The sequence below is a fragment of the Narcine bancroftii genome, chromosome 5, assembly GCF_036971445.1.
Source record: "Narcine bancroftii isolate sNarBan1 chromosome 5, sNarBan1.hap1, whole genome shotgun sequence".
In the NCBI taxonomy this organism is placed as follows: Eukaryota; Metazoa; Chordata; class Chondrichthyes; order Torpediniformes; family Narcinidae; genus Narcine; species Narcine bancroftii.
This window is the reverse complement of record NC_091473.1, coordinates 107,287,801-107,314,525: the sequence shown is the minus strand read 5'-3', so window position 1 is coordinate 107,314,525 and position 26,725 is coordinate 107,287,801. Positions and strand designations below refer to the sequence as shown.

The following is a 26,725-nucleotide window of genomic DNA, read 5'->3' as shown; positions in this document are numbered from 1 at the left end:
AATGATCAGACGTAGTTGAGTCGAAGTTCAGTAGAAGTCGTTTACTTAGTCACCAGCAGCTTTTTAAATCCCTGCACGTTCCAAATGACATCATCGCATTGTGATGTCATGACGTCACTTGGAACTTCCCGAGCCGGTTCAGTTAAGCCACCAATGAGCCGCAACATGGGTCCCTCCAACCTCCCCGCCGAACCGGTGATAAGAGGCTAATCCTCTGGTGCCATTACTGTCGACTGGTCTGGGCGGCCATCTGCGCCTTCGCATTGCGGGTCGTGGCAAGGCCTGATCAAGGTTGAGATGAGTGGGCTTTAGTCGGTCAATTGTAAATGTCTCTGGATGCCCCTCAATGTCCAGTACAATATTTTTATGATTGTTTCGTAGCACTCTGAAGGGACCCTCATACAGCCTCTGTAAGGGTAGCCCATGTGCACCTCTACAGACAAACACAAACTCACAGTCCCGGAATTCCTTTGGGATGAAGGGTGTCATTGTTCCATGCCTTGACGTGGGAACTGGGGCCAATTTTCCAAGCCACTCCCACAATCTGCCTAAGTCTTCAGTTGGTGGCATCTACTGTCTGTGTGCTACAGGCCCAGACTCCCCAGGTATAATGAGTGGGGCTCCATAAACCAACTTGGCCAATGAGGAGTTGAGATCCTCCTTGCGTGCCGTTTTTATTCTCAGGAGGATCCAGGGCAACTTGCCTACCCAATCAAGTCCCTGGAGGTGGGCCATCAGTGCAGCCTTCATGTGCCTATAGAACCACTCCATCAGGCCATTCAACTATGGGTGGTAGGCTTTTGTGTGGTGGAGCTGTTTTCCCAGCGTTTGCGACAAAACGTCCCAGTGCGTGGAGGTAAACTGTGGGCCACTGTTGGAGGTGACGTGTGTGGGTAGGCCGAGCTGAGATACCCAGGTAGAAATAAAAGCTCTGGCGCATGAATTGGTTGATGAGTCCGTCATAGGAACAGTCTCCGGCCACCTAGTGAATCTGTCAATGACCATTAACAAGTAACTAGACCCTAGTGACACCAAACGCAGGCTGACAATGTTGACATGCACTTGTTCGAATCTGTGCTGCGGTGGCTGGAAAGGCTGAAGCAGCACCTTCAAGTGCCTTTGCACTTTTGCAGATTGGCAGTCCGTGCACATCTTTGCCCAGTACGTGACCTGCTTTTTGAGTCCACTCCATACAAACTTGTTGGCTATCAGGCAAAACGTTGCTCAAATGGAGGGTTGGGACAGTCTGTGAATGGCATCGAAAATGCAACGTCCCCACACAGCAGGGATAATAGGGCGAGGCTGACCTGTGGAAACATTGCACAGGAGAGTGGTACCTTGCAGCCCAAAGGCTACATCCTCGAGTTGCAGGCTCGTGACAGCAGTTCTATAAGCCAAGAGTTTGTCATCCTGACGCTGAGCTTTGGCGAATGCCATATAGTCTACACCTAGAGAGAGGGCACGTACTGCTTGGACGAAGGAGCAGGTCAGGGCATAAGCCACCACATTCTTTGGCTTGGCTTCGCGGACGAAGATTTATGGAGGGGGTAAAAAGTCCACGTCAGCTGCAGGCTCGTTTGTGGCTGACAAGTCCGATGCGGGACATTGCTGGTGGGCTGACCAGGGATCTGATGGCTTGGCAAAGAAGAACATTAGCAGTTTGTGGAAGTCAGTTAAAACTGTGAAGCCCTGCCTTCCAAAAAATAGCAGAAGTGTCTGACTGCTAGGTACATAGTCAGCAGTTCCCTATCGAATGTGCTCTATTTCATTTCCGGAGAGTGGAGATACCTACTAAAAAATGCTAGAGGCTTCCATTGTCCATTGGTGTACTGTTCCAAGACTCTGCCTACTGCTGCGTCGGACATGCCTATCATCAAGGTGGTTAGTGCATCCATTTGTTAATGGAACAGCAATGTTGCCTTCGCTAGGCCATCTTTGGTCTGCTACCATCGTCTCCTTTGTCCACTTGAGTTCTTTGGCATCGCTGGACATGAGGTTGAAGAGGGGTTTCATAATACGAGCTGCAGAGGGTAGAAAGTGACGATAGAAAATGACCATCCCCACAAATTCCTGGAGTCCTTTGATCGTATCGGGCCTTGCAGATTTGAGGATGGCTTCCACCTTGCTATACAATGGAACAACACTCCTGCTGCTGATCTGATTTCCCAAGAACTCAATAGAGGACTGCCTGAATTTGCACTTGGCAGTGTTCACAGTTAGCCCAAACTCCTGTAGATGGCAGCAGAGTAAATGTAGATGCTGCAGGTGCTCTTTGTGAGAGTGGCTGGCAACTAGTATATCATCCAAGTATATGAAAAGGAAGTCCATGCCACACCCAGCTGTGCCCATTAGTCACTGGAATGTTTGTACAGCATTTTTGAACCCAAAAGGTATTCTCAAAAATTCGAAGAGGCTGAATGGTGTTATGATTGCAGTCTTGGGCACACCCTCTGGGTTTACAGGTATTTGGTGCTACCCACGCACCGTCAATTTTAGAAAATATCCAGGCCCCATGAAGATTAGCTGTAAAGTCCTGTATATGGGACACAGAGTAATGGACTGCAGTGGTACTGTCATTGAGATGCCTGTAATCCTCATAAGGTCTCCAGTCTTCTGTGGCTCTTGGCACCATATGTAGAGGGTAAGCCCACGGGTTATCAGACCTGCGTATGATTCCAAGTTCCTCCATTTTGTGGAACTCTTGTAAGCTGCAACTTGTCAGGCGGCAGGCATCAGGCTCGGACGTGTAGAGGAGGTCCTCAGGTGGGGATGTGGTGTACGCGCCATGTTTGGATGTGGCAGTGGAGAACTGGGGAGAAACAATGTCTGGAAACTATGCAAGAAGTTTGGCGAATTCATTGTTCAAGTACTCAATGCTGTCTAGGTGTGGGATGGGTAGTCTGGCAGAAAGTGTGGAACGTTGTGGTGTTCACCAACCAGCGCACTTTTAAATCCACCATCAGTGGCTCTGAGCAAGTCGGCACCACCAATAGCCAGGACACAGCAGCAAGAATGAACTTCCATGTGAACATATTATTGCCAAATTTCAGGGGTATAGTCCATGTGCCATATGTATTAATCGAACTGTATTCACTGCAGTGAGCACCAGACCCTTGCTCCTGGTAGAGATGTCAAAGTTCAACGGAGGAAGGATACTAACCTCCGCACCCATGTCAACTAGAAACTTGCACTGGGAGAGCTTGTCCCAGACGTAGAGTAGGCCATTATACTGAGCAGCTGCAGTAGCCATTAGCGATAACTGGCCATAGTGCTTCCCCAGAAAAGTGCAAGGGAGTTGGCAGTAGCGAGTTCCAGACCCCAGCATGGATGATAAAAACACCAGGTGGTTGTCAGAGTCATGCTTGTCTGGGGGAATGCAAGCCCTCATAGCTGGTACTCGTGGAGCCTGGGCCTTTGGGTGTGAAACAGCACTAATTTCTGTGTGCTTTGCAGTTTCACATTCCACAGAATGACTGCATGGGTGGTCACTGTTTGAGGGTTATAAAAGTCCTCGTCAGCCAACGTGAGGCAGATGTCTTCTGGCACATGCTCTTAAAATAACTGTTTGAAGAGCAAGCAAGGCCTATGGCCATCTGCCAGTGCCAACATGTCGTTCATTAACTTTGAAGGGGTGTGGTCCCCCAGGCCATCGATATGGAGGAGGCATGCAGCTCGCTCGTGCCATAAAAGACTAAATCTGGAGAAGAAGGGGTTTTGGGCTTCGTACTTACTGAAAGCTGGTGGGCTCTGAAGGAAATTCACTACTTGACCGGCTGTGTCCTGGTCGAGGGCGTTTATCTGGTAGTACTTAGTGGTGTCAACTTCAATCATGGGAATGTGGAACTGCGCCTTAGCCTGCCCAAACAAACCAGGTTGAGTGGTCAAAAAGACAGGCAGTTTGAGTGACGTAGCCGAGTCGAAGTTCAGTAGAAGTCATTTACTCAAACAGTCATGTGGTGCTTTTTAAAACCCCGCGCGTTCCAAATGACATAATCGTATTGTGATGTTATGACGTCACTCGGAACCTCCCGAGCTGGTTTGATTAAGCCTCCTCTGGTAAGCTGCTACATCCTGAAGATATTGGCTCATTGGTGTGTAATACACACCAGGTTTTGTTGCATCTGTAGGAAATAAAAGGCCATCACTGTTTCAGGTTTGGTCCCTTCTTCATGCATTGTAGTCACCCTTTAGTATTTTATAGTGATCAGAAACAGGAACATCACTTATTGTTCCTCTAATTTCGCCCCTCTTCACATGAATGGAGAAGTCTGACCACTTTTATTCTATCTACCTTTTTTTCACATCACCCCTCATGGCTACAGAGGCCTTGCATTGAATGCTGAAGTATTTCAAAGGGAAGGATGTGGATTTTCAGCTTGACAAACCTGAGCTGTGGACAATATGGATTAACCTCTATATCCATACAGAGTCATAAACTTGACAGCATGGAAACTGGCCCTTTCGTGTCCATGCTGATCAAATTGTCTTCCATGCTAGTTCCATTTTCCTGAGTTCAGCCCATATACAACTAAACATTTCCTGTCCATCTACATTGCGCCTGGTCTACTATTCTTTCTCTGGCAACTCATTGCATGTACAAAATGCTCTCTGTGGAAGAAGGTGTCCACAGGTCCCTTTTAAATCTTTCTCCTCTCTCCTTAAATTTATGCCCTCTAGTTTTCGACTCCCCTATCTGTGGAAAAAGTCAAAGACTGTTTAACTTGTCTATGCTCTTCATTATTTTATATGCTTTAATGAAAACACCCCTCAGCGCACCAGGGAGAAAATTCACAGCCTATCTCACCTTTCCTCGTAACACAAGTTTGCCAGTCCTGTAACATTCTTGTGAATCTTTTTTGCACCCTTTCTAGCTTAAATCCAGGATATATATCCAGGAACATTGCATTATAAAACTCCTACCTCAGGTCTTTTAAATAGCAGCTAAGCTATCTATTGGTTATGGGGTAATTTAATATGCTGTACTGTATATTGATTATTTTCTTGGCATAGCTTTTGTTGCACATGGTGTTGCTGGGTAGAATGTATTTTTTTTTATACAAACAGCATGGTAACAGGCCCTTTTGGCCCAAAAGCCTTTGCTGTCAAAATACACCCAATTGACCTTCACCCCCAGTACAGTTTTGTTTTTGAACGGTGGGAGGAAACCGAAATGCAAATATGTACAAACTCCTTACAGACAGCGCAGGATTCATACCTTGGTCCTGTTCACTGGCGCTGTAACAGCATTGTACTAACCACTACTCTAACCATGCTGCCATTTTGAGCAAAGTTTTATGTCTAATGTGTGATTTTTTTTTGCCTCACCATTGGATTTGGAGAAAATTTGTGTTAACTTGAAAAATGTCTTACATGTGGAAAGAATCGATTTATGTTTATCATATTACTGTGTTAATTTAGTGCATGGAACAGTATACTTCCAACCTATATAAATCAACTCCATGATCAATCTAATCTTTCTCTCCCTCACAGTCCATAACCCCCTATTTTTCTTGTATTCATGTATTTTAATTGTCCCAATTGTATCAGCCTCAACCACAACCCTCAGCAGTGCATTCCAAATACCCACAACTTTTTTTTAAAAAAAAGCCCTACCTCTGACATCTCCACTAAATTTTCCTTCACTCCCCTTGAACAGTGTCCTCTGGAATTGGTCATTTCTGCCATGGGAAAAAAGATGCTGGCTGTCCACATAATACTGGCATTGCCTCTTGTAATCTTACACAGCTCTATTGAATCACTTTGCATCCTCCATCATTCCAATGAGAAAAGCCCTCAATCACTCAACCTTTCCTCTTAAGACATATTCTCTAATCCAGGCAGCATCCTGTAAATCTCTGCACCCTCTCTGAAGCTTCCATATCCTTCCTATAATGAAGAGACCAGAAAAGAACAGAATCCACTTCATGTGGTCTACCCAGACTTTTGTAGTACTGCAACAATATCTCGCGGTTCTTGAACTCTGTACCCTGACCAATTAAGGCCAACACACGTAGGCCTTCTTAACCACCCAATCAATTTGCGCGGAAGCCTTGAGGTATCTGTGGACTTGGACCCCAAGAGCTCTCTGTTCCTCCACACTGCTAATTCTGCCATTAACCTTTTACTCTGCCTCTGGGTTTGCTCTTCAAAAGTATATTATCATTTCATACTTTTTTTTTGGCTTGAACTCTATCTGTCGCTTGTCTACACAACTCTTCAACCTGTCTATATCCCATTGTAGCCAACGACAACCCTCTGTACTATCGACAACATCTTCAACCTTGACCCACCCCTCCACTTTATGCAAGTCATTTACAAAGAGCAGAGCAGGGTACCGAGAACAGATCACTGTAGAACACCATTAGTCATGGACCTTCTGTCGGTATATGCTGCACCCTCTGCTTTCTGTGAATCCATGTAGCTAAGTTTCTATGGACTTTGTGCCTCATGACTTTCTGGATGAGCCTACTATGGGGAATCTTGTCAAACTCCTTACTAAAATTCACATCCACTGTTCTACCTTCATAAATCTGTTTTGTCACCTCCTTGAAAAACCTAAGGTTTGCAGGGACACGACCTACCCTTCATAAAGTCATAATATCTATCCCTAATAAGACTATGCTTCTCCAAATACCTGTAAATTCTGTCTGTAAGAATTCTCTCCAGGGGTAAGATTGACTAGTCTATAATTTCCAATATTATCCCTTTCACCTTTATTGAACAACAGAACAACATTTGGCATCCTCTTTCCTACGATACCACTCCAGTAGCGAGGGAGGACACAAAGATTATCCAAACACCTCAGCAATCTCGTTCCTTATTTCCCTTTGTAACCTGGGTTATATTCTGTCAAGCCACGGGGTCTTGTCTATCCTGATGTTTTCTCGAAAGGTTGACACTACCTCTTAACCTCGACATGCTGCAACAAGCTAACCTCAAGGCCTCACTCCTTGGTGAGTACTGAAGCAAAGTATTCATTAAGAACATCTCTTATCACAGAGGAGTCACGTGATGGAGTAGTGGCCGGACGGAGAACTCCAGCCCTCTCCAGAAAAGTCGGGAAAAACAATAGAAAATACAAAGGCACAGAAATAAAAGTTAAAGAAAAGTGAGTATAAAGGTGGAAAGAAGATGGAGACAAAAGAAGAAAAATCAAAATCAACGGTAAGAAGAGAGGAAGAGAAGACAACGGAGGAAAAAGGTGAAGGCCTTACCTGTCCGAAGAGGCCCGCTGTGGAGAGAGGAGCCCGCTTCCTCAGGTCGGTAGAAAAAGAACTACAACAATGGCTCGCAGAGCCGAGTAAAAGTGCGCAACTGCGCATGAAAAAAAACACACCGACGGGAGGGGGGACCAGCTGGGGAGTCGATCTCCACAGCCGGCAACGACAGCTGCAGAACACCTGCAGCAAGAAGAGACCACAGAAGACAATAGAAACAAGAAAGAAGAGAAGGAAAGGGCAACAAAGAAACAACAGATGGCCAACCCAGAGGAAGAAGAAGAGGAAGAATACAGTGAAATAGATGAAGGGAAAGGCAAGGTAAAGGATATACTTTCTCTTGTTAGAGGATACATGGAGTCATTTAGAGAATGGCAAACACAGGAATTCAATGATTTAAGAAGAAGAATAAACAACACAGAAGAGAAAGTGAATAAAATAGATATGACCTTAACAGAAATGGGGAAAAAAATGGACAAGATGGAAGAACGGGCAGTAGCAGCAGAAATGGAGGTAGAAGATTTAAAAAAGAAATTGGAGGAATCTAATAAAAAAACTAAAGAGACACAAGAACTACTAGCTCAAAAAATAGATATAATGGAAAATTATAACAGAAGAAATAACATAAAGATAGTGGGCCTTAAGGAAGATGAAGAAGGCAAGAATATGAGGGAGTTTATAAAAAAGTGGATTCCTAAGACCCTAGGATGTCCAGAACTACAGCAAGAAATGGAAATAGAAAGGGCACATAGAGCATTGGCCTCTAAACCACAACCACAACAAAAACCAAGATCTATTGTAGTAAAATTCCTAAGATATACTACAAGAGAAAAGGTACTGGAGAAGACAATGGAAAAAGTAAGAGAGGGCAACAAACCACTGGAGTATAAAGGGCAAAAAATCTTCATTTATCCAGATATAAGTTTTGAACTCCTAAAGAAGAGAAAAGAGTTCAATACAGCAAAGGCGATTTTATGGAAGAAAGGGTATAAATTTATACTGAAGCATCCTGCGGTATTGAAAATATTTATTCCAGGACAACAAAACAGGCTATTCTTGGATCCAGAAGAAGCACGAAAATTTGCAGAACAATTACAAAAATAGACTGAGGGATGAAGACGGGTAATGAGAGTAAAAATGATCACGATTGATATGTATGTGGGTAAAGACAAAAATAGACTGAGGGATGAAGACGGGTAATGAGGGTAAAAATGACCACGATTGATATGTATGCGGGTAAAGAGGTATAAGAGTGAATAGAGACAATGTGCATACGTGAATGTATCTGTAATTAGAGGAAAATATAGATAGTATAGACAAGAATTAATAAGGGAAGGTAATGGAATAGAGAGAATAAGGAGGGAATTAAAAGAGTGACCTTTGTGACATATGAAAAGTGAAATCTTTTCTGGGGGGGGCTGGGTGGGGGAAAAGAGCGGTCACTGCAAAATCAGTTGACGCTTGCGAGTGGATTCGCAAATCCAAATGGAGAGGGGAGATGTGGTTGTCCGACAAGGGATAAAGGACAACTCAGGAGGGGAAGGGGAGATTGGGGATAAAGAAGATAGAAATAGGAGAATAAGGAAAATGTTGGATGTTGTAGGAATGTTGTCTTGTAAAGAGTTGAAAATAAGAAAACAGAAATGGAAAAGGAGGAAAGGTAATGATGGAAAAACGGAAAGAGAAGATAAACAAAATATAAAATGGCTACGCTGAACTATATGACTTTAAATATTAATGAAATACATAACCAAATTAAAAGGAAGAAACTACTAAATTTACTGAAAAAGGAAAAAATAGATATAGCATTTGTCCAAGAAACACACTTAACTGAATTGGAGCACAAGAAATTAAAGAGAGATTGGGTAGGACATGTAACAGCAGCATCGTATAATTCAAAAGCAAGAGGAGTGGCTATATTAATTAGCAAAAATGTGCCATTTAAAATAGAAGAGGAAATAATAGATCCAGCAGGGAGATATGTTATGATAAAATGTCAGATATATTCGGAGCTTTGGAATCTACTTAATATATATTCACCTAACGAAGAAGATCAAAAGTTTATGCAAGATATCTTTTTGAAGGTAGCTAATACGCAAGGGAACATACTAATAGGAGGGGATTTCAATCTGAATTTGGATCCAAATATGGATAAAACGGGGAAAAAAATTAACAGGAAGAACAAAGTAACCAAATTTATAATTAAATCAATGCAAGAAATGAAACTTGTGGACATATGGAGGAAACAAAACCCAAAAGAAAAGGAATACTCATACTACTCGACTAGACATAAAACATACTCAAGAATAGACCTATTTTTGTTATCAGCTAGTATGCAGGATAGAGTAAGAAAAACAGAATATAAAGCGAGAATGCTATCGGACCATTCACCCTTAATACTGACAGTAAAGCTAGAGGACATCCCTCCAAGAATGTATAGATGGAGATTAAACCCCATGCTACTTAAAAGACAGGATTTTAGAGAATTTATTGAAAAACAATTAAAAATGTATTTTGAAGTAAATACGGAATCAGTGGAAGATAAGTTTATACTATGGGACGCAATGAAAGCATTCATTAGAGGACAAATAATAAGTTATGTAACCAAGATGAAGAAGGACTATAATCAGGAAACAGAGCAGTTGGAAAGGGAAATAATAAACATAGAAAAAAAATTAGCAATGAAGGAAGATACAACCAAAAGAAGAGAATTGATGGATAAAAAAATAAAATATGAAACATTACAAACATATAAGGTGGAGAAGAATATAATGAAGACAAAACAGAAATATTATGAACTAGGTGAAAAAACACACAAAATCTTAGCATGGCAGCTTAAGACAGAGCAAACTAAGAAAATGGTATTGGCAACAAGGAAAAAAGACAAACAAATTACATATAATCCAAAAGAAATTAAGGAAAACTTCAGAGAATTCTATGAACAATTATACCGAACTGAAAACGAAGGGAAAGAAGGGAAAATAGATGAATTTTTGACTAAAATTGAACTACCAAAACTACAAATAGAGGAACAAAATAAATTAACAGAACCATTTGGAACAGTAGAAATACAAGAGATAATAAAAAAATTACCAAATAATAAGACACCAGGAGAGGATGGACTCCCAATAGAATTCTACAAAACATTTAAAGACCTATTAATACCGCCCCTCCTGGATGTAATCAACCAGATTGATGAGACACAAAACTTACCAGATTCATGTAAAACAGCAATAATTACAGTGATACTAAAACAAGGGAAAGATCCACTCTCACCAGCGTCATATAGACCAATATCTTTGCTAAACACAGATTATAAGATAATAGCTAAACTATTAGCAAACAGATTAGCAGAACAGGTACCGAAAATGGTAAATTTAGACCAAACTGGATTTATCAAAAAAAGACGCACAACGGACAATATTTGTAAATTTATTAACTTAATTCATGCAGTAGAAGGAAATAAAGCACCTGCAGTAGCAGTTGCTTTAGACGCAGAGAAGGCCTTCGACAGAGTAGAATGGAATTATTTGTTCAAAGTATTGCAAAAATTCAGTTTACCGGAGAAGTATATTAATTGGATTAAAGCATTATATAAGGGACCGTTAGTGAAATTGACAGTAAATGGACATGTATCAAAGCAATTTAACTTAAGCAGGTCAACGCGGCAGGGATGCCCACTATCACCGTTATTGTTTGCGCTAGCTATAGAACCACTAGCAGAATTGATAAGAATAGATAATAATATAAAAGGAATAAAAATAAAAGACAGGGAATATAAAATCAGTCTATTTGCGGATGATGTGATAGTGTACTTAACAGAACCAGAACTATCAATAAAAGAATTATATAAGAAATTGAAGGAATATGGAGAAGTGTCGGGATACAAGATAAACGTAAATAAAAGTGAAGCAATGCCTATGAATAACGCGGATTTCTCAAAACTTAAGAAGGAATCCCCATTCAGATGGCAAATGCAGGCAATAAGATACCTAGGTGTACAAATAAACAAAAATCTAGGCCAATTATATAAACTCAATTACAATCCACTAATGAAAAAATTACAGGACGATTTAGAGCATTGGAAAGAGCTACCACTAACACTGATAGGAAGGATAAACTGTATTAAAATGAACATTTTTCCAAGGATACTATACTTATTTCAGGTATTGCCAATACAACTGACAGAAAAATTCTTCAAAGAGTTAAAGAAAATAATAAGGAAATTTTTATGGAGAGGGGGGAAACCGAGGATAGCACTAGATAAATTAACAGAATGGTATAAACAAGGAGGCTTACAATTGCCAAACTTCAAAAATTATTATAGAGCCGCACAATTAAGATACCTATCAGATTTTTATCAAACAAGGGAAAAACCAGACTGGACGAGATTAGAATTAAATAAAATAGGGGAAAAGATACCTGAACACATATTATATAAATGGGACGAAAAATTGGTACAACATAGAACTTCTCCAGTATTACACCATCTCCTCAGTATATGGAAGAAGATTCATGTAGAAAGAAATAAAACAAATTATCAATTACCAAAACTAATATTGACGCAAAATAAGCTACTCCCTTTTACAATAGACAACCTTTCCTTTAGAAAATGGGAAAAAAAAGGGATTAAAAGAATAGAAAATTGTTTTTCAGGAAGTAGATTCTTATCCTTTGAACAAATGAGAGATAAGTACAATATAACTGGAGATACAGCGCTGGCATATTACCAACTGAGATCCTACTTGAAAGATAAATTAGGAAGCAATTTGAGTTTACCAGAGGGAAGTAACCTTGAATATGTGATTACAGATACAATGTTAATCAAAAGATTTATAACAAATATGTATATTAAACTGCAAGAAAAGGAGAATGAGGAAACAAATGGTAAAACTAAACAAAAATGGGAACAAGATTTAAATATAAAGATAAAAAAGGAAACATGGGAGAAATTATGTTCTGGAACGATGAGAAATACAATAAATACGAGGCTGCGTATGATACAATATAATTGGTTACACAGACTATACATTACACCGCAAAAGTTAAATAAATGGGACCCAATAGTATCTGATAGATGTTTTTGATGTAAAAAAGAAAGGGGAACAACAATTCATACAATCTGGACATGTGAGAGAGTAGAAAAATTTTGGGATGATCTCAATCAGATATTAAATAAAATAACAGAAAACAATATACCAAAGAATCCAGAGATCTTTCTCCTAAGTAACATAAAAAATAAAGAATTTGGAATTGACTTGGAGGATGCACAAAAAAGATTTGTTAAGATAGCCCTAGCCGTAGCAAAAAAATGTATTATGTCAACCTGGAAATTGGAAGATAATTTGAAAATACAACAATGGTATATAGAAATGAATAAATGTATCCCATTAGAAAAAATAACATATAGTTTAAGAAATAATATTGAAATATTCGAACAAGTATGGGAGCCTTACATTAAATACAATAGCGAAAACCTACCGGGAACAAACATTACCTAAGTTGATGGAAGGAGAAGAAAAGAAAAGAATGGACTCAGTAGAATTTCTGGTGTATTTTTGTTGAATGACAACATTGTCTGACTGGCTTAATGCAACCTAGATTGTATACCTAAAATGGATGAGAGGGGGGGTGTGGGGGTGGCTTGGGAGGAGGGTGGGGGGGGGGGAGAAAAAGTCACTGTATATGTGTGAAAAAGAAAAAGTGTATATCATGGCTAACGTGATTTATGGTGTGAAAAATAAAAAATTTTAAAAAAAAGAACATCTCTTATCTGCTCTGCCTCCAGACACATTTTTACCTTTGTCCTTGAGGAGTCCTACCCTCACTCTCATTATTCTTTGTTCTTCACATACTTGTAGAAAGCTTTGGGAGTTTTTTCAATCTGATTTGCCAAGGCTTTCTCATGAATCCTTCTGACTCTTTCAAGTCCTTCCTGGCTACCTTTACAATTCTTGAGCCCAGCCTATTTCTGGCTCCCTAATGTAATCCTTCTTCCTTTTGACCAAATATTCCATCTCTCTTGTCAATCATATCTCCTTTACCCTTTCATTTAGTCCTTGACTCAGTGGGACAAATTTATCCAGAACTCTATGTGAGCAGTCCCTCAACAACATCCACATTCCTGTTGTGCATTTCCCTGAGAACTTCTGTTCCAAATTAATGCTCCCATGTTCCTGCGTAAGATCATTGTAGTTGGTCCTTCCCCAATTAAATACTTGCATTTCATCTGAGTCTGCCCTTGTCTGTGACAATGCTTAAGGTCAAGGAATTGTGGTCACAATCTCTGAAGTGCTTGGCCACTGACAGATCTGTCACCAGACCAAAGTCATTGCCCTGTGCTAGGTTCAATATGGCCTCCCCTTTTATTGGCTTGGCCCCTGTGGTGAATCAACGAGTGCCTTGTTTACTGACATTAGATGTGTATTATCTCTACCACTAAAGACATTCCCCTTGGTTATAACTGTGTGTGCGCACCCATTGTCTTACATTATTGTACCACTAGTTTCTGCTAATAAAAGCCATGATTACTGGTTAACTATACAGCCTTCATCATCTTCATTAACTGGCTCTTCAATTTTATTAGCAGAAACTAGTGGTACAATAATATAAGACAATGGGTGCGCATACACAGTTATAACCAAGGGGAGTGTCTTTAGTGGTAGAGATAATACACATCCAATGTCAGTAAAGCAGGCTACGTGACAGCGAGAGACTGACAGCTCAACATAGATTCACCACAGTCTCCCCCCGGCAGAAGTAGGGCTAAAATTAAAAGGACAGCTGCAAGAGTAACTTTCAAGCAGGCAAACAATCTACAGCGAGCATAATACAACAATAAAATAAATGGCATTAAGAATTCACTGTCATAGCCAAAATAAGGCTAGTAACTAACAGAGCAATCAGAATATAATGAGATGTTTATGAATACTGAAGTCCCTCGGGTTGTTTACGAACATGAGTAGACTTTTTTATCGGGACAGGTGGTGGTTTTGCAGGAGTGGCAACCTTGAGAACTGGCAGTGTTGATACAGTTCCCTGGTCTGTAATATGAGATGGCAGGACGTCTGGACACGCTCTAGAATCACCAGCGTGAGGCAGTGGGGCCTCAGCATGGCCATCTGAAAGCTTACTAGGGGTCACACTTAAACTCATCCAATTATGCCCTCTTCACTGCCTATCTTTCCTAACAGTTTTCCTTCTTATTGCATACCTTTCTCCCAACTGCTCGATCATCTGACCCCAAACTCTTGGTTCCCATTCCCCTTTTCAACTTTGTTGCATATTTTAAAGGTTTTTGAGTTTTGATTTAGGATTGTACCTGTAAAGCAAAGAAATTTAATTCTTAGTTCTGATTTTTGAAAAATTTTTTAAAAAATAAATAATAATTTTGTCCCATTTATTATTTTTGTTGCATGAAGTGGTCTTCCCAAACCAGATTTTTCTGATGTCACGGATCCTTTTGATACACCTGCTTTCAATAAACTTTATAGAGGTATGTGCACAATTGGAAATTAATTTACTCTTCTTTTGATGGTTAATTGTTGGTATGTTAAGTAGCTGAGTTTGTAATGATGTGGATAGTTTGAGTTCATAAAGGTGTTTAACATAGAAGACTGTAGCACTGGAACAGGCCCTTTGGTCCATCACATCGACATCCAAAATCCAAGTAACTAAACTGATTAGCTTGCATGTGATCAGTATTGCTCATTTCCCTGCCTGTTCATGTCCTTGTCTAAATGCCTCTTAAGCACTGCTGTTGTATCTGCTTCTCCTGCATCTCCTGGGAACATGTTCTAGCTACCTATGTGTGCGAGTGTTTATGTGCGCGTCTCAAAAAAAGATTTACTTGACTTTAACATCTCCTTGAGATATTTCCCCTCCTTCACTTTAAAGCTGCTTTCTCGTATTTGACATTTACACTTTGAGAAATAAACTCTGGTCTATCAATGTGCTTCTCTTAATGGTATCTACTTCAATCAGATCACCCTTCAGTCTCCAGCACTCCAAAGAAAATAACTCCATTCACTTTGAGTAATATGCTGCAAACCAGGCCATACTCTGGTTAAATTTTACTAGCCTCTTCAAAACCTTCATTGCCTTCTTGTAGTGTAGAAATGTACATAATACTCCTAATGTGGCCTAACTAAAGTTCTATACAGCTGCAACATGACCTGGCAACTTTTGTAGTCAGTACCTTGATTGACAAAGGCAAGTATGCCATTGGCTTCTTTATTGCCCTATCCACCTGGGGAAGTTATGAACTTTAGTTTCCAGGTACATCAGTGCTCTGAGTCCTGCCATTTACCATTCACTCTCCTCTGGGATTTGATCTTCCAAAATTAATCACCTTGTATGTTCCATGAAATGCCATCTGCCATTTTTCTGCCCCTATTTTCAACTGATCTGTCTGTTTTATCCTTTGACAGCTTTTCTGACTAAATAAAACTCTTCCAATTTTTTTGTGCTACCTGTAAACTTGCTGATCAGACAATCTACAAATCATTTATAAATGTTACAAACTTCAGAAGTCCTTCAACTGATCCTTGTGTAAAACCAGTGGTTACAGAGCTCCAGATAGAAAAAAAGCACCCCTCCACCTCTACCCTCTCTCTTTTGTAACCATTCCAATATCGTATCCAACTTAAGTGTAGATTTTAAATTTTTTTTAGACCTACTGCATGGTATCGGGCCTTTTTGACCCACGAGCCCATACCATGGTGAAAGAAGATAATGATGTGTGTCAAAATCCCAACAATTTCTTCTTGTCTCATTATCTGAGGATCAATCCCATCAAGCCCTAGAGATTTAACTATCTTGATGTTCCTCAAGAGAGCCAACACATCTGCTTTATTATATTGACATATTCTAGAACAATTGTTTTTAAACTGCCCCCCCTAAACTCACATTCCACCATAAGCAATCCCTATGCCATGTGCTCTGTGAGTAGTAAGGGATTGTTTAAGGTGGTATGTGAGTGGAAAGAAAAAGGTTTGAAAACCACTGTTTTAATCGTATCTAATTGACTTGTTATGTGCACTGTTTCATAATCCAAAGGAAATGGGCCAATGACAATTTTTCTCAAGCAAAATATTTCAGTAACAATTGGCTCAAGAGCAGTGGTTATCAACCTTCTCTTCCCACTCACGTACTGCCTTAAGCAATCCCTTAACAATCACAGAGCACTGATTGCATAGGGATTGCTTATGGTGGAATGTGAGTTTAGGGGGGCAGTTTGAAAACCACTGTTCTAGAATATCAATATACCCCTCCCAGATCTCACCAACATTCTTGTCCTTCTCTTGAGTCAATTCTGATGGAGCCCACTTCCTCTGGCTCCATGAATAAATTCCTTGCTTTGTGCTTGTGTGGACCTACTTTCTCCCCTCACTCTTAATATAACTATAACATCACTTGGGGTTTTCTTGATTCCAGCTTACTGAGGACATTTCATAGTCCCTTTAACCCTCCCAGTTCCTTGTTTAAGTTCTTTCCTAAATCGTTTGCATTTTTCAAGGGCCTTGCCTGATTTTGGTTTGTGTTTTTTTTTGTTTCTAACACCTTTTGAATTGTCTTAAGAGACCACTGGAGGGGAGCAATAATTCCTTATTAGAGATAATTTGTCCAGAAAAATTATTGATATACAGGAAATAGATTTGTGAAGTTGTATTTAAATGTGTTTTAAGATTTAATGCCCTTGTAGGGTTTGTGGATTCCAACTCTGATTTGTGCTGTTTTGAAGGCTATCACTGAATGTATATTCCCAAAACAATTGAATTAAATGGTCACCAAATGTCGAGTGCTTTCTTTATGCTGAAATATTTCAGTTAAGATCATTGTGGTCTCAATCATACGGCAACTTTGATACAATTGAAATGGATGGCTTGCATGCAAGTGAAGATTTAAAAACATAATTGCCACTCTATTTTGCAGTTATCCCTGTGAAGAATGTTCATTCCTTGAATATAACTTGGGCACTTCCACCTCAGAAAGAGTATTACAGGTATAGAGTTGGTCTTTTTTTCAATATAGCGTGTTATGAATGTTGTCCCTGCTCTTTTTTTCCCCTGATGGTTTACATCTGCCTGAAATGCATAATTCAGCATTTTTCTTTACTGATGCTAATTGAAGATTGCTGGAATGTTCTTTTTTTTCTCCCAGATTAACACTGTTTACAGTTTTTAATCATTCTCTTTGTAAAGTTCAATTTATTTTAACACAGTTGTGATGACGTTATTAGACAGAAGTTTGCAGTCTTCCTTTTGGGGCTACATTATAGGAATTCCTTTTTCTTGAAACTTGCTTGGTTCCAAAACTTGGTGAGCTGATTTTGTTACTTGTTCTTATTTATTGCGCAGGGAAATTAGACTTGTTTTTATGTTTCATAAAATGCTTATTTATTACTGAAATGGGGAGAAGAAGTTTGGAGGGTCCAAGAACTGTCTATCTGAACGTATTTTACTCACAAACAAAGGATCTTTATTAACACACATGGGAAGATGCAAAAGGGATTGCATTCACGCATACTAACAAACAGATCACCTACAGTTCACACACATCGGATGCAACTAAACAACCAACACTCACCACAACCCATAATTCCCACAAATAATATAAAAAGACGGAATAAATGGTACCCACCATTCCTCACTAACTGCGCAGGCCCAGAACTCCAATGGATTGCAGATACTGTATATTAATTACATTTATTACAATAATGGATAAATTACAACAGTCCTTAAGCATGCACCTCATTACCTCCTTGCCCTTTAACAGCACATACCTTGCAATGATCTCTCCATTACCACCCCTGACTCGCCACCCGGACTGGAACTCTGGTTCGTTCCTCAGGGAAAAGAGGGAAGAGCTGCTCAACATGGTGAGCTTTATACTTCAGCCAGCTGAAGGGGCTGGCTCAGGTGTGCACAAGGTGTGGGCTCACCTGTGTGTGCGCTAGGCCTTAATTGGCAGGTGAGGTGACTTTCTTCTAGGCTCCCGCTAGAGATGGGGGGGATCACATGACCCTCCTCATTACAAGCACATTATTCTGATGGATGCCTCTATATGCCCCAGATCATTGTCATCTGGGATAAGGGGACATGAAGAAAATGTATTAGATCACCCACGATTCACTCCTACCCAATGTTTGAATATGTAATACTACATGGGCTGACAGATCATTACTTTGTTGGTGTGACATTACTTGCACCTGTTTTTTCACTGATTATTAGAAGCAGCATGCTAAAGAACATCCTGTGTTGTAGCTGTCCTGGTTATGGAAATTTGCCCTTTTGGAATTCACAAACCACTATCTTAGTCAGATACAGAATATAATTTGCTCTTACATAATTTGTGTGGTTAAAAAGCTAAATAAATCAACAGTAGTTTCTTTTGCAACTCATAAGTGATACAGATTTGTTTTGCTGAAAACTGTGATGTGGATTGTTTTATACTTTTAGACATGCAGCACAATAACAGGCCCCTTTGGCCCATGAACCCGTGCCACCCAATTACTCCCAATTGACTTACAATACCTGTATGTTTTGAACAGTGGAAGGGAACTGGAGCACCTGGGGAAAGCCCATGCAGATATGGGGAGAGTGTGCAAACTCCTAACAGACAGCGCAGGATTCAAATCCTGGTCCTGATCATTGGCGCTGTAACAGCATTGCACTAACCGCTATGCTAACTGTGCCCCCCCCCCACCCCTTTGTTGTGTTACATGCAAGATTTCCCAAAGTATAGGCAGCAATTGATTGGTGACATGATGAACCCTTGGAAGATGTACTTTACTTTCAGTTTATTGTTGGGCAGTATATTGGAGCCGAGTACCCATGATTCTCCTACAACATGGATTAAGGAAAAGCAGGTCCTGTTGACAAATTTACTGGTATTCTTTGAGGATATAATAAATGCAATAGGAAGAGAGGAGCAGTTGCATGTTGTATTCTTGGATTTCTACAAGATATTTGATAAAGGTGATGCATAAAAGATGCCGACAAAATAAGAATGCATGGAGTTGGGTGAAATGTTAGCATGGATAGAGAAAAGGCAGAGATTTGGGATAACTCTTTTTTTATACCAGTGGTGAGTGCAGTGCTTCTGGGGTTAGTGCTAGGCCTGCAACTGTTCATGCTATATGTTATTGATTGAGAAAAAGGCCCAAGTATCGTGTATTTAAATTTGTTAATGACATTAAAGTGAGTGGAAAAGCAAATTGTGCAAAGGAAGCTGAGAGTTTGCAGAGAGATATATGTATGTTAAGTGAATGGGCAAATGGCTGACTGATGGAGTACAATGTTGGTAAATGCAAAGTCATTCACTTTGGAAGAAAAAATAGCCGACCCGATTATTATTTTAATGGTGAAAGATTGCAGCACATTGTTTTCTCAGATCAAGCTAATTTTGTATTCCGTCTTCCACTCTTTAGATTCCACAAGCTTTTCTTTTAGAACAGTCAGGAGTGGAAATTTCAAAGCCTTGCTCAAATCCATGTAGTCTATATCAAATGCACTCACTTCATTAACCCTCCTTATTGTCTCCTCAGACAATAAAGTGGGTCACACAGGCCCTTCTTTAACCAATCTGTGCTGATTGTCCTTGATCAATCTGCTACTTTCAAAATGAAGTGTCGTTCTATTCCATTAATTTTCTCACTTACAAACAGGCTTCAATTTAATTGGTGCCCAGGAAGTGTGTAATGTGCCTAAACCAATGGCACTCACATCCACAGTGGTGAAGTGTTTTGAGAGGTTGGTGTTAGTTTCTGTTTGAGTAGTGACATTCATCTGTTCCAACTTAATGGCTCTACTCAAAACCCTAGAACATCTGGACAGCAAAGATGCATACATCAGGATGGCATTCAACACCATGATCTCTCAAAACTACTGGTAATTGGCAAATTCCAAGACCTGGACCTCAATACTCCACTGCGATTGGATCCTGGATTTTCTCACTTCCAATTCCAGATCCTGCTTGGTCTACAGGAAAAAGAATTTCCGGGCTGTATGTAATGACATGTACTCTGACAATAAATTTGAACTTTGAAACTCATTGAACTGAATTTGCTTATTTTTTTTCCTCTTGTTTTAAACAACAGCACATTAGCTACCTCCAATTCCCTAGCAGCCCTCATGTGGTCAGGCAAGTTGAAAAACTTGTGTCCTTTGTAATTTCCTTCATACTTCTGTCACCAGCTGTGAGTATATTTTATCCAGGCCTAGGAAAGTTGCTAAACACCCTACTACTTTAATTTTGTTATCTCATCTAATATTTCTTTTGCATCCACCTTAGATTTTTGACATTATTTCCAATTTTTGTGAAGATGGTTGTCTTTAAGGCCACTTCTTCTACCTCTGCCCATACAATCAATTTGGTCTCACATGGACTCTTCCCTTCCCTTTTCCCTTTTATGTAATTATATATTTCTTGATTTTATTTGGCAGTCTTAGTTCCTTGCCCTTTTGTTGCTTTCTTAAATTCCATTTTAATTTCACCGACACTTTTATTTTGCTTTTTTTTAATGCTTTCTTGTGAATTAAGCACTGCAGCTAAAATAAGCTTCCTTTTTTAAAAAAACTTGTTATTCAGAGTACTACATAATTGGCAGTCCTGCTGATTTTCTTTCTTGGATCACATTTACCCTGGGATCTTCTTGAATGCCTCCCATCGTATTGAAACTGATTTATCTTCCAGTAGTTGCATCCAGTCGACATAATAATAAAATGTATCCTTCAGTCATTTGGAACCTATTTTATCCTTGTTCTTTTTCCCAATTATAATAAATCATGCTGAATTTGATAACTATTGCACATGTGCTCTCTTATACCTTCCATCTAACCAGCTTCATTCCCAAATCCAGAATTGTTACCCTCCCCTCTTCCAACATGCTTGTTCATTTTTAAAAAAAAAGAACACTTCTGAATGAATTTTAAGAAATTCTGGGCCCTTTAAAGCTTTTATGCAGACTACATCTGAGTTATTAAACCTTCCACTAAAGCATCCTAGCTCTTTTGCATGTCAGAAATTTGCCAACAAATTCACTCACTTGTGTTCCTTGAGCTCTTTTGTAGACTATATTACACCCTCCAATATTTCTCCCTTTTCTTGGTCTTTAGTTCAATCTGGATAAGTGCATTCAATGATTCTAACAAATCATCTTTTCTCACAGCTTTGATTACATCTTTATTCAATGTTGCTGTCTTTCCTTTAATGCCCTTCTCTTGCAACCAGTATTGTTGATGTTTCTGCCTCTTTTGCTCTGTTTCAATAATATTTGTATTTTCATCTATTACAATATTTACAATTGTTTTCAGGACAAAGCCACTTCATTATATATCATGGCTAATAGGACATGAAGGCAAAGGCAGTATCCTGTCTCTGCTTCGGACAAAGTAAGTATTAGAGATTGTGAAGATTGTTTTTTTTAAACGCTGGTCACGATACTTGTGTATGGTAAATAATTATGTTTTATTGTTATCATCTTGCTTGTACTTTGAAAAGTAAGTCTCTTGGTATCCCATGAGGTTCAGCATGCTTTTGGTTCCATATAATTTCATATCAAATGTCACATCCATTGCTTTGTATCACATTAAACTATGATATAATTCTGTGCTACTCAAATAAGATTGGATGAAATCATGCGAGGGGAAAAAAAATTATTCCTGGTCAAGAGCACGTTTTCATATTTGAGTTTGTCTGCTGAATTCTGCTTCTGTAATTGGCTCCATTTTGAAGTCAGTGAAATCATGGTGACAATGAATTTTTTAGGTAATTTTTTTAGTGCAATTAATTAAAAAAATAATTTAATACTGGGCAAGAGAAATTTCATAAACGGTTAGATTTTATTTTCTAATGCTATCGATTAAATTATCTCCCCACTTAAAATCCTTCTGAGACTGTGTTTATAAATTTCAATATTTTTTCCACTCTGCGGTGTTTATTTCTTTGAAAAAATTTATTCCACTTTTTTCAAAGTACTATTACAACATTTGGATTGTAACATTTCTTTCCAGTAATCATTCATTAGGGAGAAGTTATTTAAATATAAGGAACAACACAAGCCACCTCATAGAGTACTGTTGTTCATTCCACATTCCCTTTGTTTTAACACCATGTAATGTCCTCTTAAAAACAGTGATTACCACTTTTGTATCACACTTTTACATGATCTCACCTTTCTCATCAACTTTGCTGAAACAATTTATCACTCTCATAACTTTAATGATATGGGCAGCACGGTTAGCGTAGCAGTTAGTGCAATGCTGTTAAAGAGCCAGTGATCGGGATTCTAATCCTCACTACCTGTAAGGAGTTTGTACGTTCTCCCTGCGTCTGCGTGGGTTTTCCCCGGAGGCTCCGGTTTCATTCCACATTTCAAAATATGCCAGGGGTTGTAGGCCAATTGGGCAGCAGGAGCTCGTGGGCTTAATGTCAAAATTTAAATTTTAAATATAATTCATTAATTAGCCCATAATCAGCAATGGAATGAGATGGGGAATTGATGTCATCCTTACAGGGGACAGAGTGTGAAGAGGTGTAGTCGAGGTAGCTGTGGGAGTTCGTGGTTTTGTACAGGATGACTTTCAACAGTTTGTCTCTTGAGATGGAGATGAAAAGATCGAGGAAGGGAACAGTGTTGTTAGCGATGGACCAAGTGATTTTGAGGTCAGGATGGAAGTTGGCAGCGTGGGTGCATGAGGCAGCACCAAAGTAGTTAATGATGTAGTGGAGGAAGAGTTGATGGGCCAACAAAGAGGCAGATTGGCTGGGGTCCATGGCTACCCCTTTGCCAACATATCTGTCCATGGACTCTTGCACTGCCAGGCTGAGACCACCCACAAATTGGAGGAATAACACCTATTCTGTCTGGGCATCCTCCAACCAGATGGCATTAACATCGACCTCCGATTTCCATTAGCCATCCCCCTTCCTCCAATATTTTGTTTCATGTAGCTCTGTCCCTGTCTCTTCCCTTTCCCTCTGCCTTCTTTACCTCAGCTCTGCATTCACTGAGAAAACCTCCCTTTTCCCCCCCTCCTCCATCAGTTCTCATCTTTCCTCTCTCCTGGCCTCTTCTCCATATCCCATATAACTAACCATATAACTGTTTACGGCGTGGAAACAGGATATGTCGGCCCTTCAAGTCCACGCCGGTTCACTTGAACAACTCCACTAGCTTCCCCCTCCTGCTCTCCACCCATAACCCTCCAACCCCTCACATCCATGTACACAACCAACCTTCTCTTAAATGACAGAAGGGACCCTGCCGCAACTATCAAATAGGGTAATTTACAGCGGGAATACAAGAAGGACTCCCATTATTACCTTTTGTCTGTTGGTCTGTATTCCTTCCCCAGCCATTTCTTTTATTCAGATGCTGTCTAGTTTCTTTCATGTGTGGAAGAAGGGCTCAAGCCTGAAATGACGGTAACATATCTCTTCCTCCTATGGACAATGCGAGACCTACTGAGTTCTCCAGCATCTGTTTTTATTCTATCCTTAACCTTTACAGTTTAAGCTTGAGACAAGATTCTAGCTTCTTTTTAAAAAGCTTAAAAACAAATAAGTGAATTAATACATGAATGAGGAATGATCTAGAATGCATGGATTGGGAAAAGTTGTTTTCCGACAAGGATTTGCAAAGTATTTTTAGAGTACTGAGTTTGTATGTTCCTGTCAGGATTAAAGGCAAGGTTTGTAGGCATTGGGAACTTTTGTTTTTGAGAGATAGTGGGGATATGGTTCAGAATAAGAGAGAGGTGTAGAGCAGGTATAGGCAACATAGAACTCAAAGGACTCAAAAACCACCAGCAACAGAAATTCATCAAGATAGTGGCTACTTAAACAAAACTGGTTTTATTTTCTTAATACATAATAATATCAAAACTTATTACTATTAACTTAATCTAACTTAACCCCCTTCCAATTCTAAGCGCATGTGTTTGCAATGTTAATGTGTTCAGGAAAGTTCTTTTTCACTGTCCAATCACTAACTTTTCACTTCTTGAAGTTCACTGGTATTAGGCAATCTTCAATACTGTGCACAGAACTAAACATTTATGATCTTCACCAGGCTCAGATGCTTTAACTTAAATTGTTACCGCTCAGGAAGGTCTTTGTTGGTTTCAGAGATTTGTTCATTGGACACACAAACTGATCTCTTTCAATCAGCAAGTGAAGTGCCTTACTGAAGAAACTTGGCCCCTCTTGAGTTTTTCCAAAAGGTAACCTTTCCTTCCAGGTTACCAAAAAGAGTTCTTCTTTTTCCCCAATTTCAGGAGAAACACAATAACCAGCCACAACCTCTGCAATTGACTACAGAGATTTAGAATAGGCTGAACTCAGAATTTAAAACCTGCCTTGAAATGGGGTCGCGTAGCAAGTCTGCCAACTTGCAGCCTTCACCTCAAACTGCTGCAGAATACTCTCCCAAACAATGGATGTTCTCTCTCTCTGTTTGCAAAACCACGTGGCCCCTTTTAGGACAACAAACTTCAACCAGAAATTTAAAACTCTGGCACCTGTCTAGCAGCAAAAGATTTCTCATTTCTTGAGCAAAAACATGCTGGTCCATTAACATCTATTTGTGAAACTCTCACAAGCACTTCCCATTGTCTCTGCAAAGCCAAATGCAGACATGACATCAATTCTTGCATAGCTCTTGCATGGCAATTGAGATTTTTGTTTGTAAAATGTGACCTAATAAGTAAACCTCACAATCTTGCCTTCTTAAGATATATTTTATCACAATTATTCTGTAACAGAGCAAAGAAGGTACTCGAGGAGTATAAAAAATGCAAGAAAGACCTCAAGAAATCAGGAAAACAAAAAAAAAAGACATGAGGTTACTTTAGCAGACAATGTGAAGGAAAATCATAAGGGTTTCTCCAGGTATATTAAGAGCGAAAGGATAGTAAGGAACAAAATTTATCCCCTTGAAGATCAGAGTGGTCGGCTTTGTATGAAATCTTGTGGTTTTTTTTAAATCAATATTCACTCAGGAAACAGGCACAGAGTTGTAACAAGCAGTGAGGTCATGGAACTTATTCATATTAAAGAGGAGGAAATGCTTGCTGTCTTAAAGCAAATAAGAGTAGATAAATCCACGGGGCCTGACAAGATATTCTCTGTCCTTGAGAGAGGCAGGCTAGTGTAGAAATTGCAGGGGGTCTGGCAGAAATATTTAAAATGTCTTTAGCCATGGGTGTGGTGCCAGAGGATTGTTTAAAAAATGGCTCAAAAAGTAACCCTGGAAATTATACACTGTTGAGCTTGATGTCAATAGAAGGTAAATTATTGGAAGGTGTTCTAAGAGATGGGATGTACAATTACTTGGCTAGCCAAGGACTGAATCGGAATAGTCAACATTGGCTTTGTGCGTAGTAGGTCATGTTTAACCAATCTTAGTTTTTTGAGGCAGTTACCAGGAAAGTTGACAATGGAAAGGGTGTGGATGTTGTCTACATGGACTTTAACAAGGCCTTTGACAAGGTCCCACATGGGAAGGTAGTCAGAAAGGTTCAGACGCTAGGTATTCATGGTGAAGTAGTGAATTGGATTCGACAATGACTGGATGGGAGAAGCCAGAGAGTAGTGGTGAATGATTGCTTCTCACACTGGAGGCTTGTGACTGTTAGTGTGCCTCATGAATTGATGCTGGAACCATTGTTGTTTGTCATCTCTGTCAATGATCTGGATGATAATGTGGTAAATTGGATTAGCAAGTTTGCAGATGATTACTAAGATTGGAGGCATTGTTGTCAGCAAAGAAGGTTTTCAAAGTTTGCAGAGGAATCTGGACCAGCTGGAAAAATGAACCAAAAAAGGCAGATACAATTTAAACCAGACATGAGTGAGGTGTTGCATTTTGGAAAGACAGACCAAGAAAGTACAAACTGAGGAATGCAGTAGAACAGAGGGATCTGGGAATACAGATCCATAATGCCCTGAAAATGGTGTCACAGGTGGACAGAGTTGTGAAGAGAGCTTTGGCATTTTGGCCTTCATAAATCATATTGAGTATAGGAGCTGGATGTCATTGTAAAGTTGTCTAAGACATTGGTGAGGTCCAGTTAGAAGTATTGTGTGCAGTTTTGGACAGCTAACTGAAGGAGAAATATTATTAGGAAGTTGCCTGAACTTCAGGAACTGAGTTACAGGGAAAGGTTAAAGAGGTTAGGACTTTATTCCATGGAGTGTAGAAGAATTAGGGGAGATTTGATAGAGGTATTTAATATTATGAAGGGGATGGACAGAGTAAATGTGGATAGGCTTTTTCCACTGAGGGTAGGAGAGATATAAACCGGAGAACATGGCTTAAGAGTAACCCCTTTTCCACTGACATCCCAGTTAATTGGCTGTGCATTTTCCCAGGATAGGAAGCCCTTTGTGCTTTTTCCACTGGGCCACTCTTAACTGGGGCACTAATTGCTTTTCCACTGTACACAACCCATTCCTGGGAATAGGAATGTTCTGCCTTTAACTGGAAATGGGTGACTTTCTGCTGT

At 39.7% G+C, this 26,725-nt stretch overlaps 1 protein-coding gene across 1 annotated transcript in view; it reads left to right on the top strand.

The window, feature by feature from the left end:
• The window catches only part of LOC138763834 (nardilysin-like), a 143,052-nt gene that overhangs the window by 44,285 nt on the left and 72,042 nt on the right, over positions 1-26,725 (top strand). The window contains exons 9-11 of the mRNA XM_069938656.1: positions 14,639-14,712; positions 17,151-17,220; positions 21,533-21,610. Coding sequence (XP_069794757.1) covers positions 14,639-14,712; positions 17,151-17,220; positions 21,533-21,610 — 222 coding nt within the window. The remainder of the gene's footprint in view (positions 1-14,638; positions 14,713-17,150; positions 17,221-21,532; positions 21,611-26,725) is intronic.